General features: G+C 47.5%; 1 protein-coding gene across 2 annotated transcripts in view; it reads left to right on the forward strand.

The window, feature by feature from the left end:
• The first annotated feature begins 349 nt into the window (after positions 1 to 349).
• BSDC1 (BSD domain containing 1) overlaps positions 350 to 12,033 on the forward strand; it is a 32,667-nt gene continuing 20,983 nt past the window's right edge. The window contains exons 1-4 of one of the 2 annotated variants that reach the window (XM_084787885.1): positions 350 to 373; positions 768 to 828; positions 4,343 to 4,459; positions 10,453 to 10,620. In XM_084787885.1, coding sequence (XP_084644011.1) covers positions 372 to 373; positions 768 to 828; positions 4,343 to 4,459; positions 10,453 to 10,620 — 348 coding nt within the window. In that variant the 5' untranslated portion in view covers positions 350 to 371. Of the gene's footprint in view, positions 374 to 435; positions 508 to 767; positions 829 to 4,342; positions 4,460 to 10,452; positions 10,621 to 12,033 lie in introns of those variants that run through there. The other variant, XM_084787884.1, reaches the window with a different exon arrangement.

The following is a 12,033-nucleotide window of genomic DNA, read 5'->3' on the forward strand; positions in this document are numbered from 1 at the left end:
TTTCCCCACAACCCTCCAAACTGTGGCTCAGAGGCCCGCGGTCTGAGCTTGCTGAGTCAGCCCGATAGAGAAGACCCAGCAGCTGTTACACAGCTGGTTTCACAAAGGGGGGAGGTCCTTGCCTTGCGTTCGAGCTTGACGCTCGAGCTTGACGTTCGAGCCCAGCCAGCTCCCTCCTTTTCTCGCCTCACTGCCAAGCTTGGCCCAGAGAGGCCACTGTAGTCAGGGGCTACCAGGAAAGCTAGTGGTTAGTAGGTGGGACCTGAGGACAATCTTGAACAGGATTGGATCCGAAAGTTTAGAGGCGGAACTAAAAAAAAAAAAAAAGAATCAAAATCGGAACTCGGATTGGACAAAGGAGGGCATATTTGATGTAAGGGGCGGGGATTGGGCGGAGGGCTAGGATCGGGACGCGCTTTTGGGGGCGGAGCCTGAGGGGGCGGCTCCGTGTCGGAAGTCAAAGGTCGGTAAATAGTGGTGATGTCATGCGGGCAAGATGGCGGAAGGGTGAGCCTGTCGTTCCGCTCTCTGGCGTTGGGGCCTGGGTTCTCCCAGGGTTGGGGTACTGAGCCAAGGTGTCCCTGTTGGGGACAGGTTACCAGCGCGGGTGCGGATCGAGCTGAAAGGGCAGAATGGAGGCGTGGTGCGAGGGGGTGGGGGTGGGGAAGCGGCCGGCGAAGCCTCCCTCCCTCCCCCGCCGGCCGCAGCGGAGGCTTGGGCTGGAGTCGCACGGCTGGGCAGCCAGAGATGTATCTTGTCTTCCACAGGGAGGACGTGGGGTGGTGGCGGAGCTGGCTGCAGCAGAGCTACCAGGCAGTCAAAGAGAAGGTAAGCCGGCGCAGCACCCGGTCTTCTCTCGACAGGGCCGACTTCCTTGCAGCCAAGTCTGCCTGGCCTTGCCAGGACATCTTGAGCTTCCGTGAGGCCGTTTGAGAGAAAAGGGCAAAACGCCATCACTGGACAGCACCTTGCTCTCTCAGCAGTCGGTACTCTCAGACAGGTTGGGAGGATACAGACCTTCCTTAGCCTGGCAGTCAGTCAGTCTCGGGCCTCATAAAACTCAGTCTGCTTGCGGGAGGCAGTCAAACAAAATAGCTGCTTAGTTACTGTCGGAAATCCTGCGAAAGGAGAGTACCTGACGTCTGTTCTTAGCCCAGGGAGTCATGAGCCGGCGGGGAGGGTATAGCAAGGAAGGTGAAAAACAAGAATCTAAGTAGAGATTAGGATCGCCGTACACACTGGTGCCTGGTGCCTATCTGAGTGATTTGCAAAGGGACCGGGGCCGGTGGCCAGAAAGTGGAGACTTGGGGGGAAATGGCTGGCTGAGTAATTCCTGATGCTTGACGCTGTAGTAGGCGGCGCCAGTTGCGCGTTCTTGTTTTCTCCCACATTACCTTGTTTTTAAAACCAACTCAGCTAAGTCGTGGAAAAACTAATTACTATTTACCACCTCAAGCAAAAGAAGTGAGTCCTGCTTCAGGGCAGACTCCAAGAGGCTTCTGATCCCAAAGCAGCCCAGTCCTTTAGGTGCAGGTTTGTTGTTGTTGTTGTTGTTGTTGTTTTTGTTTTTCCCTCCCCCTGGCCTGGGTATCCCTGGAGAGCACCCCCCCTCAAGCTACAGCCCAATACAGTGAGAATTCGCTGAGCTGTTTGTTTTGTTAAAGGAGGAGACTTTATGCTAAGGTTTAATATGAGATCTCACAGTAACATGCTTCCCAGAAGGAAGGTATGGAGGTCATGTCAGCAGGTGCCACACAAGGGCTTCCTGGGTCAGCGTCAGTAAGAGAAGACGTAACTCTCACCCGTTCGTTATTTACACGTATGGGAACCGGGGCAAGTTATTCTTCTTCTTTTTTTTTTTTTGTCGGTTTGTTTTGTTTTGAGACAGTGTCTCATTGTGTGTGTGGCCCTTGGCTGCTCTGGAACTCATATGTGTAGACCAGGCTGGTCTCAGACTCACAGCGATCCGCCTGCCTCTGCCTCCCCAAGTGCTGGGATTACAAGTGGACGCCACCACCTTTGACTCGGGCAAGTTCCTTTTTATGCTTCCTAGGCCTCATTTCATCACCTGCAAAGTGAAATAATACTCCCTAGCTAGCGGGATGTCCCGAGCATTAGACGTGATCTGTAGAGCGCTGTGGCCGTGGATAGCACTGAGAGTACTGTACGAGCATCCACCCTCTTTATCAGGTGCTATAGGTAAAGTCTGGTCACCATTTTTTCCTTCTGCGTTTCTCTTGCTCTCTTGCTGCTCTCCTTACCGTTGCTTCCCGTCCTGGAGCCTCTCGGATCAGTCACTTCCCTGCTCCCTCAGCCTGTATTGCCCCTGCCACTGTGAGAGGACGGTGTACCTGGCCTTCCTCTGCCTCCTGCCTGCTCCTGCCCTGAGCCTCCTGTACATCCATCTATCCTACGCCCCCAAGTGCAAGCGCAGACGCAGGGTTAGAGAAGGCACCGTTGCTTCTTGTCTTCACCACAGATGCCCTGGTCCCTCCGAGTCTGGGCACACCATTTTCCCTCCTCTTATTTCTTTTCTTCCCCTTGATTTCAGAAACTCTTCTCTCAAGTCTTTTTTTCAACAGCCTCAGATACTTTAAAAAAAAAAAATGAAGTCAATAATCTTGATCTCGCCTCCCTTGCTCCCTGCCTCTGAAGCCACCACCTATACACTTATCTGTAATGACACTCGCCAGCTCCACTGGGTAGTTTTTAGCCCTTATCTTTCTGGAACTTTCTGCAGCAGTTGACACTAACGTGCTCCCTACCCCACCCCATCACCCCCCCCTTTTTTTTTTTTAATTCACTCTTCTGACTTTTGTGATGTAATTCTTTCAGTTCTCCACACACTCATCCGGGGTTTCCTTTACTGACTGTCAGGCTCATGTTTCTCCCCCTGCCCTTTTAAAAATGGGGCTCTGGGGATCTTTGTCCTCAGCTCACAGCTGTGTGGACTCGGCAGACTCTTACTGTGCACCTCTCCTTAGGGGCGATTCCTGTTTCTATTCCTAGAGCCTTTGGTGCTTAAGGATAGGTCTCACCTGACAACTACCCAGATATCCCATGGCCTCCTTGACTCTGAGTGCCTAAAACTATGCCAGTCATTAGAGTGACATATTAAAAATGAAAATTTCGCCAGGCGTGGTGGCACTTGCTTATAATCCCAGCACTTGGGGAGGCAGATGCAGGTGAGTCTCTGAGTGTGAGGCCAGCCTGGTCTACAAAGTGAATGCAGGACAGCCAAGGCTACACAGAGAAACCCTATCTCAAAAAACAGAACAAAACCAAAAAAATGTCATTGTGTCCCATCTGCTTCAGCCTTTTGGTGGGTTCCTCATGGTCCCGCTCAGTCATGCCAGGGCAGTAAAAAGTAGGCAGACCCATCCTAGGAAAAACAAAAACACGAGGACTCAAAAACATGTTTTGGCTGGGCATGATTGTGCAGATCTGTAATCTCAGCACTCGGGAGGGAGGCAGAGGCAGAAGGTCCAGCCTACATAGTGAGCCTTCTCAGAACAAAATGAGAAAGTTCAGATGGCTGATCCCAGGTAAAATGAGAGGACGTGCGAGGTGGAGTGAGCACTGATGCTCCAGGAAGTCATTTTTGAGTTGGTGAGCATGACATAAGCAAGGCAGACACAGAAGGCAGCAGAGGACCAGCTGGCTCAGGCTAGCTTTCAAACACAGTCTATTCTTCCTTGGATTCAAAAAAACAAAAGCCAAAAAAAGCCTTTAATCCCAGCATTTAAGAGGCCGAGGCAGAGCCGGGCGTGGTGGCGCACGCCTTTAATCCCAGCACTCGGGAGGCAGAGGCAGGCGGATCGCTGTGAGTTCGAGGCCAGCCTGGTCTACAAAGTGAGTCCAGGACAGCCAAGGCTACACCCTGTCTCGAAAAACAAAACAAAACAAGGCCGAGGCAGAGGCAGGTGACTCTCCAAGTTCAAGGCCAGCCTGGTCTACAGAGTTGAGTTCCAGGACAGCCAGAAAAACCCTCTCGTGTGATGGGGAGACATATCAAAGCAAGTTTTCATTCACGTGTATGTTCATAATGCCATTCTGCATTTGAGATCATTTGACAGGAGAGAAACAGGGACTCAGTGAGAATCCCCCTGCGCACACTTCTGAGATCCAGGGCTGAGTCTTAGTTTGTAGGCTAAATAACAGGCGTTTTCCTCTCTGTTGACAGGTAATCCCAGGTTACGGAATTGGAACAACTCAGCATTATTTTCCAGCCTTGGCTCTTACGTCCCTTGGCATCTCCATCTACCTGTTTGGTGCTGAAGAAGCCCAGACACATGGAGTGATGGAGCCTGCCAGCTTTGTCATTTTTCTCTGTCTTCCATAGTCCACCGAGGCTCTGGAGTTCATGAAGCGGGACCTGACAGAATTTACCCAGGTGGTACAGCATGACACAGCCTGCACCATAGCCGCCACGGCCAGTGTGGTCAAGGAGAAGCTAGCCGTGAGTATGGCCCACACCTTGCCTGACCGCCCTCACAGTCAGGTCTGCCCTGGGAACCTAGTGGGGGCGTCCCGCTTTTCTTTCATTAAGTGATTATATTTTTCTGTTGGTGGGGAAGGGATATTTTTCCTTCTACTTTTTGAAGGAATTGTTTGTCAAGCAAACAAGCTATAGAGTAATAATTTCCCACTTCTATATTGTTTTAGCAAACGTTTTCCATTAGCAAATCATGTATTGTAGAAAATGTAGGTAAACTGTGGTGTATGTGTGTATAAAAGAAACCGTTCCCATGACGGTAACTATTGTTAATATTTGGGTGATAGCTCCTGTGTATACTTTCTTTAGGAAAAAAAAAACTGGGGCCAACTAAATACAATTAAAAAAAATCGTATTCATAAATATGTATGTTCTTGTGTGTATATACATGTGTGCCAGGTTAGAAGGCAACGTGTGGAGTCAGTTTTCCCCTGATTCCAGGCTGTCAGGGTTAGCACAATGTGTCTTTACCGCCCACTGGGCCTTTTTGCCAGCCCTGAATACTAATATATTTCTTTTTTTTTTTTCCCCGAGACAGAGTTTCTCTGTGTAGTCTTGGCTGTCCTGGACTCATTTTGTAGACCAGGCTGGCCTCGAACTCACAGAGATCCACCTGCCTCTGCTTCCCAAGTGCTGGGATTAAAGGCGTGGGCCACCACACTTGGCCACTAGTATATTTAACTTATATTTACCCCTTTGTTTTCTTTTGTTTCCCTCTCCCGACTCACATTTCAAATGTCCTAGAGTAGTCTCACACTGGTTGTGTATCAGCGAATGGCCTTAAACTCCTGATTTCTCCCGACCCTAGCTCCAAAGGCTAGGATTACATGCATGTACTAACACACCTGGCTCTTGACTTAGTTAAAAATGTGTGTATGTAGCCGGGTGTGGTGGTGCACACCTGTAATCCCAGCACTCGGGAAGCAGAGGCAGGCGGATCGCTGTGAGTTCGAGGCCAGCCTGGTCTACAAAGCAAATCCAGGACAGCCAAGGCTACACAGAGAAACCTTGTCTTGAAAACCTAAAGAAAAAGTGTGTATGTGTGTGTGTGTGTGTGTGTGTGTGTGTGTGTATACATATATAATGTGTGTGTGTATGTATCTATTTAAAAAATATGTAGGTATTTTGCACGTATGTATACCTGTACACCACATGCCTATGGAGGGCAGAAGAAGGTGTGAGATCTTTTGGAACTGAGTTACAGATGGTTGTAAATCACCATGTGGGTGCTGGGAAGGGAACCCAGGTTCTCTGGAAAAGGACTACTTGACTCCTGAGCCAGCTCTCCAGCACCTTAAGTTAACGGTTTTACTTAAATCATTGCAGGCCTCATTCTACAGTGTCCTAGACGTCAGTTAGGTAAAATTTAAAAGCCCTCAGTTGTCTATTGCACTTCTGGTATTGTGTACAGATCTTCAGTAATGTTATTCTTGTTAAGATTTTTGCCTATTGGGGCTGGAGATGGAGCACTGTCTGCTCTTCAGAGGTCCTGACTTCAATTCCCAGCAACCACATGGTGGCTCACAACCATCTATAATGAGATCTAGTGCCTTCTTCTGGTGTGCAGGTGTACATGCAGAATACTGTATACATAATAAATAAATCTTTAAAAAGAAAAAAGAAAAAAGATTTTGCCTATTGCCATATGTTGGAAAGAGTCAAGGATAAGTATAGTTTTTGGCTTTTAATATCTTTTTATTTTTTGTTTTTGTTTTGTTTTGTTTTGTAAAGAAAGAGAAGAGAGAAGTGCTAGTGTGTTGCTTCCTTGTCTCATTACTGTGATCAGATGCCTGAGAAGAGCAGTTTAAAAAGGGTTATTCTGGCTCACAGTTGGAGGCTGCAGCTCATTGTGAGGGGGTCATGACAGCAGGAGCGTGAGGAGGAAGCCGGTCACATCACTGTTGCAGTCAGGAAGAGAGGGATGGACACTGGTCTCGGCTCAGTGTCTCCCTTTACTCAGTCCAGGACCCCAGCTCCCAGCGCAAATCTCAGCTACGATGTTCTTCCTGCAGGCCTAGCGTCCAGCCTAGTTCAGATAATCCCTCCCGGGTGTGACCAGAAGCTTGCCACCTGGGTGATTTTAGGTCTCTTCAAGTTGGCTGTCCATAGTAACAAGACAAACTAGGCATGGTGGCTCATATCTGTGGTTTCAGCACTGCACTGTAGTGAGTTTGAGGCCAACCTGAGCTATATGAGACACTGCCGCCCAAAATAATTAATTTTTAAAACACAGACACAGATGTGTGTGTTTGTATGTGTGCCAACAAGATGGTTTAGCAGGTTAAGAACTTGTCACTGAAGCCTGACAACCTGAGTTGATTATCCAAAGCTCATGTAAAAGTCGGAGAACCAAGCCTCTGACCTCTGACCTCTGACCTCCACATGTTCATCATGCTACATACAAAAATCCCCCCCACATCACACACAATAAAATTTTTTAAATTGAGTGTATTATAGGTTTCAAGTATGCGTATTTTGTGCCAATTTATCTTCTCATGGCTCTGTTTTGTTAATCTGAGATGTACAATGAAATCTTCTGTAGGCGTTAGATTTTAAAGTCAGTATGTGTTTTTATTACTGTGATAAAACAGTATGACACCAGGCAGTGGTGGTGCAAACCTTTAGTCCCAGCACTCAGGAGGCAGAGGCAGACAGATCTCTGAGTTTTAAGGACAGCCTGGTGTACAGATTGAGTTTCAGGACAGCCAGGGCTACATACACAGAGAAATCTTGTTTTCACAAAACAAAACAAAAAACCGCTATGATACCAAAAACAACTTAGGCAAAAAAGGGTTTGTTGTTGTTGTTGTTGTGTGTTTGTTTTGTTGTTGTTGTTTTGGTTTTCTTTGGGACATGCCCAGCTCAGCCTGCTTTCTTATGGAACCCAGGACCACCAGCCCAGGGGTGACCCCACTCACAGTGGGCTGGGCCTGCTCCCTTACTGGCTTTCTCTGATCATACAGAATCATTTTTTCAATTGAAGCTCTCTTCTCTCAAATGACATTCTTGAGTCAGGTTGACGTAAAACTAGGCATCAGAGTATAAAAAGCAAAAATACTGTAGGAGCAAAGATAACCTTGTAGTTTGTCTAATTGTCTAGGTGTGTGTGTGTGTGTGTGTGTGTGTGTGTGTGTGTGTGTTGGTGGTGGTGGTTTGGAGGCCTCATCTCACTATATAGCCCAGTCTGGCTTCAAGCACATGGCAATGCTCCTGCCTCAGCCTTCCAAGTACTGGGACTACAGATATGACCCACTATTTCTAGCTAACATGCTGCCTTTTATATACAGTTTACAGTTTTTCCATTAGTCTAGAAACAAACTAGTTTCTTCATTTGATCTCTGTCTAAATCATCGCCCTGAGACCAGTAGAGGCCATGTTATAACAAATTGAGCTGGATCTGGCTGTGTGGTTGTTTTCCCTGTACAAGAGGCTGAGGTGAATCTCCTGCACCTAGACACTCAGACCAGCTGGGGCAACATACATAAAGCCCCTCTCATATGTCAGAGAAGGAGAAGGGGATTAAGAATGGAAACAGGTGTGGTGGCGCCTTTGATCCCTGCACTCGGGAGGCGGAGGCAGGTGGATCACTGTGAGTTCGAGGTCAGCCTGGTCTACAAAGTGAGTCCAAGACAGCCAAGGCTACACAGAGAGACCCTGTCTCGAAAAACCAAAAAGAGGGCTGGAGAGATGGCTCAGAGGTTAAGGACACTGACTGCTCTTCCAGAGGTCCTGAGTTCAATTCCCAGCAACCACGTGTGGCTCACAACCATCTATAACGAGGTCTGGTGCCCTCTTCAGGTGTACATGCAGGCAAAACATTGTATACATAATAAATAAATAATTTTTTTTTAAATTTGTAATTTGTAAAGAAAAACCAAAAGGGGGGGGGGAACAGGAAAAGAAAGAAAGAGGGCAAGTTTGGGGGCTTTATTTATAAAGTCCTCCTTGCTTACTGTCGCTGTTGACAGTCACAGATGACACAGTGGGTGTGGTGGCACATGCCTGTAATTCTAGCACACAGGAGACTGGGACATGAGGTTTGGACATTCAGACCAGCCTGAGCTGTGAAACAACAACCAGGCCAAAAGCGTGAATGACAGTTTGTAACTTGATGAACTCCTGAGTCTAGCCAGCAACAAGCACCGCTTAATTCATTTACTTATTTATTTTCCATTCAACAAATATGATTGTACCCTTCTGTCAGCATGTGTGGTAGGCACCACGATCGATTGATTCTAGGTTGGAGATGCCTAAATACTGCTAGCAGCTGGAGAGACAGCTCTTCCAGGGAACCTAAGTTCAGTGCCCAGCACCCGTCCTGCAGCCCAAGTCCAGGGCCTTCTGACCTCTTCTGGCCTCTGTGGAGGACACCTACACACACACACACACACACACACACACACACACACACACACACACACACACACACAATCTTTTTTAAAAGGAGAGAAAATGTCAATGTAATCCCAACACTTGGGAGGTTGAGGCTGGAAGACTTTAAATGTTAGGCCAGCCTTGGTTACATGGGAAGTTTTAGGTCAGCCTGAGCTACATAGCCCTGAAGACATAGCAGAATCCTGTCTCAACAAAGCAAAGTCAATATTATGGTTTTGCATGAGATTTTTGGAGTCTGGCCTGCTTCTGAGTTCATCAACCATGCCAAGCAGAGGCGTACTGACCCATGATGTGACGTATTGTTTGTGTCACCTGACAAGCCAAGGCTGGCTGTCCTCATCCTGCTTATTTTCCCCAACATCTGCACAGAATCTGCTTCCTTAGCAATAATGCAAGGTTGCGTTACAGTGCTGCTCTTTGTTTGTGTCAGGGTTGGCTGTGTCTTATTCATCCACATTTCACAGAAGACAGACTCAGAATACTGTGGTCTCATAGCCCACCAGTGTGAGACCTGAGATTCAAAACCACCACCTATTTCCAGGCCTGCTAAAACGACATGGATCTTCCTTTGACTGTGTGTGTGTGTGTGTGCGCGCGCACATGCATACATGTTCATTGTGGGCTGGGCAGTATGTGTGGGTTGGGTTCACACAAACATGCTTGGCGGTTCACATGCATCTAGAAGCCAAAGGAACAGTCTCAGGTGTCGTAAGCATCCACCGTGTTTCTTTTTTTTTTTTTTTTTAAGATTTATTTATTATCATGTATACAGTGTTTTGCCTGCTTGTACACCTGCAGGCCAGAAGAGGGCACCAGATCTCATTATAGACGGTTGTGAGCCACCATGTGGTTGCTGGGAATTGAACTCAGGACCTTTGGAAGAACAGTTAGTGCTCTTAACCTCTGAGCCATCTCTCCAGCCCCCACCGTGTTTCTTGAGACAGCACCTTTCACTGGGCCTAAAGCCTGTCATTTGGCTTGACTGTGCCCTCTCCCAGCAAGCACCAGGCTCTGTCTGTCTGCCTCCTTGCCTCTGTCTCCACACCTTGCTCTTTACACGAGTGCATGGGATTGAACCCGGGTCCTCATGCTTGCACAGTGAGCACTTCTTCCCACTGAGCCATCTCCCTGGCCCTCCTACCTTTTTTTTTTTTTTTTTTGCCCCCCACCCCCAAGACAGGTTTTCTCTCTGTAGCTCTGGCTATCCTGTACTCACTCTGTAGACCAGGTTAGCCTCAAACTCAGAGACCCGCCTGTCTCTGCCTCCAGAGTACTGGGGTTAAAGGCATGCACCACCACACCTGGCCCCTCCTGCCAATTTTTGATCATCCTAGATTACCTTGCTGTTTTGATGTACTGACCAATGGAAGCTCTCCTCAGGTCCACCTTGGCCCTGTTCTGCATCCACACCTGGGGCAGGAGGGCTCTGCCTACCTCTGTCTCCAGTCTGAGATGCGGAGAGGGATTTTCGCATGTGTCTCATCCTGGCATGTAGTCTACCCCTCTCCTGATTGCACCCTGCTCCTAGGACACTGTCTTCCTTTCTTTGGTTTTCTCTGCAGACCGAAGGCTCCTCAGGGGCAACAGAAAAAATGAAGAAGGGATTATCTGACTTCTTAGGGGTGATCTCAGACACCTTTGCCCCCTCACCAGACAAAACCATCGACTGTGATGTCATCACCCTGATGGGCACACCCTCTGGCACAGCTGAGCCATATGATGGCACCAAGGTATTTGCTGGCAGCCTTTGCTAGAGATTCAAAGCTTTACCTACCAACCTTTAATCACAAAAGCCATATGTGTTTAGGCTAAAAATATAGACAAATTTGTATAATTAGGGAACATCAATAAAAAGTAGATAATTACTATGTTTCTCTCTCTCTCTTTCTTTTTGAGCCAGGGTTTCTCTGTGTTCCTCTAGACCAGGCTGGCTTGGAACTCACAGAGCTCCTTGTACCTCTGCCGCTGAGTGCTGGGATTAAAGACTCCCCACCGTTGCCCGGCTGCTGTGTTTCTAATCCTGTGACCTCATTACCCAGAGATACCTCTGGTTCCTTCTTGTCTCATAGCCTTCCATATTGTTGCTGTTGTTGTTCACAAACTTGAGTAAAGATAGTTTGAGCTTTTTCCTTTTAAACAAACAGACATTTGTGTGTATTGTTTCAAAGAGCTATATAACAAACTGTCAGCATCTTTCCTAACCGCTTTCCTGCAAATGAGCACAGATGGAATCATTTGTTCAGTCACGTTCTGGTGCTACACATTTGGGTCCCTTTCCACTTTGAACATGTTTGGCACGCCTGTAATCCCAGCACTTGGGAGGTAGAGGCAGGTGGATCTCTGTGAGTTCTAGGCCAACCTGGTCTACAGAGTGCATCCAGGACAGCCAAGGCTACACAGAGAAACCCTGTCTCGAAAAACCAAAAAAAAAAGAAAAGAAAAGAAAGAAAAAGGAAAACAAAAGTACTAATTTCTGCTAGAAGTAAATGCACCCATCCGAACCCGTGAGCAGCAACCAGAGCAGTATGTTTGTGCGGCTCTCCTGTCCGGTGGTCAGTCTCTCTTGAATTCACATGGGCATATCATGGCATTTGGGCCTTCTTATCATCGGATTTCCATCCCAAACTTTGATCACTGGCACCTTTTACCAACATGTGCCAGAGCGTTGAGGTATTAAGTGAATAGAGTCTAAGTTATCAACCCCCACGCTCCCGTGCAGCCGTTCCCGTGCGGGCAGCCGTGCTGTGCGGGGTGGGGTTGACCGGCTGAAGTCTAGCTTCTGTGGCCCCAGTAAAGCATAGCTTTACAGTGCATTTGGTAGACTGGCTCTAAAATTGATTTTGTCTTTTCTCTTTTGCTGGGCCTAACTTTGTTCCCTGCTGTATTGGCCTTATAGATGCTAAGCAAGTGTCCTACCACTGAATTGCCTCCCCACTTAAGATATGGTTGATGAAATAATCATTCTTATATTTTTACATTACAAGTTAATTAATCATTATAATTATGTAATATTAACATTTTTAATTATATAAAATAATTATGGCCTGGAGGGATGGCTCAGAGGTTAAGAGCACTGATCTTCCAGAGGTCCTGAGTTTACAACCAGGACAAGATAAACCTTGTCTCGAAAAGCAAAACAAAGA

The sequence above is a fragment of the Acomys minous genome (genome assembly GCF_964271855.1).
Source record: "Acomys minous genome assembly, chromosome: 6".
Lineage (NCBI taxonomy): Eukaryota > Metazoa > Chordata > Mammalia > Rodentia > Muridae > Acomys > Acomys minous.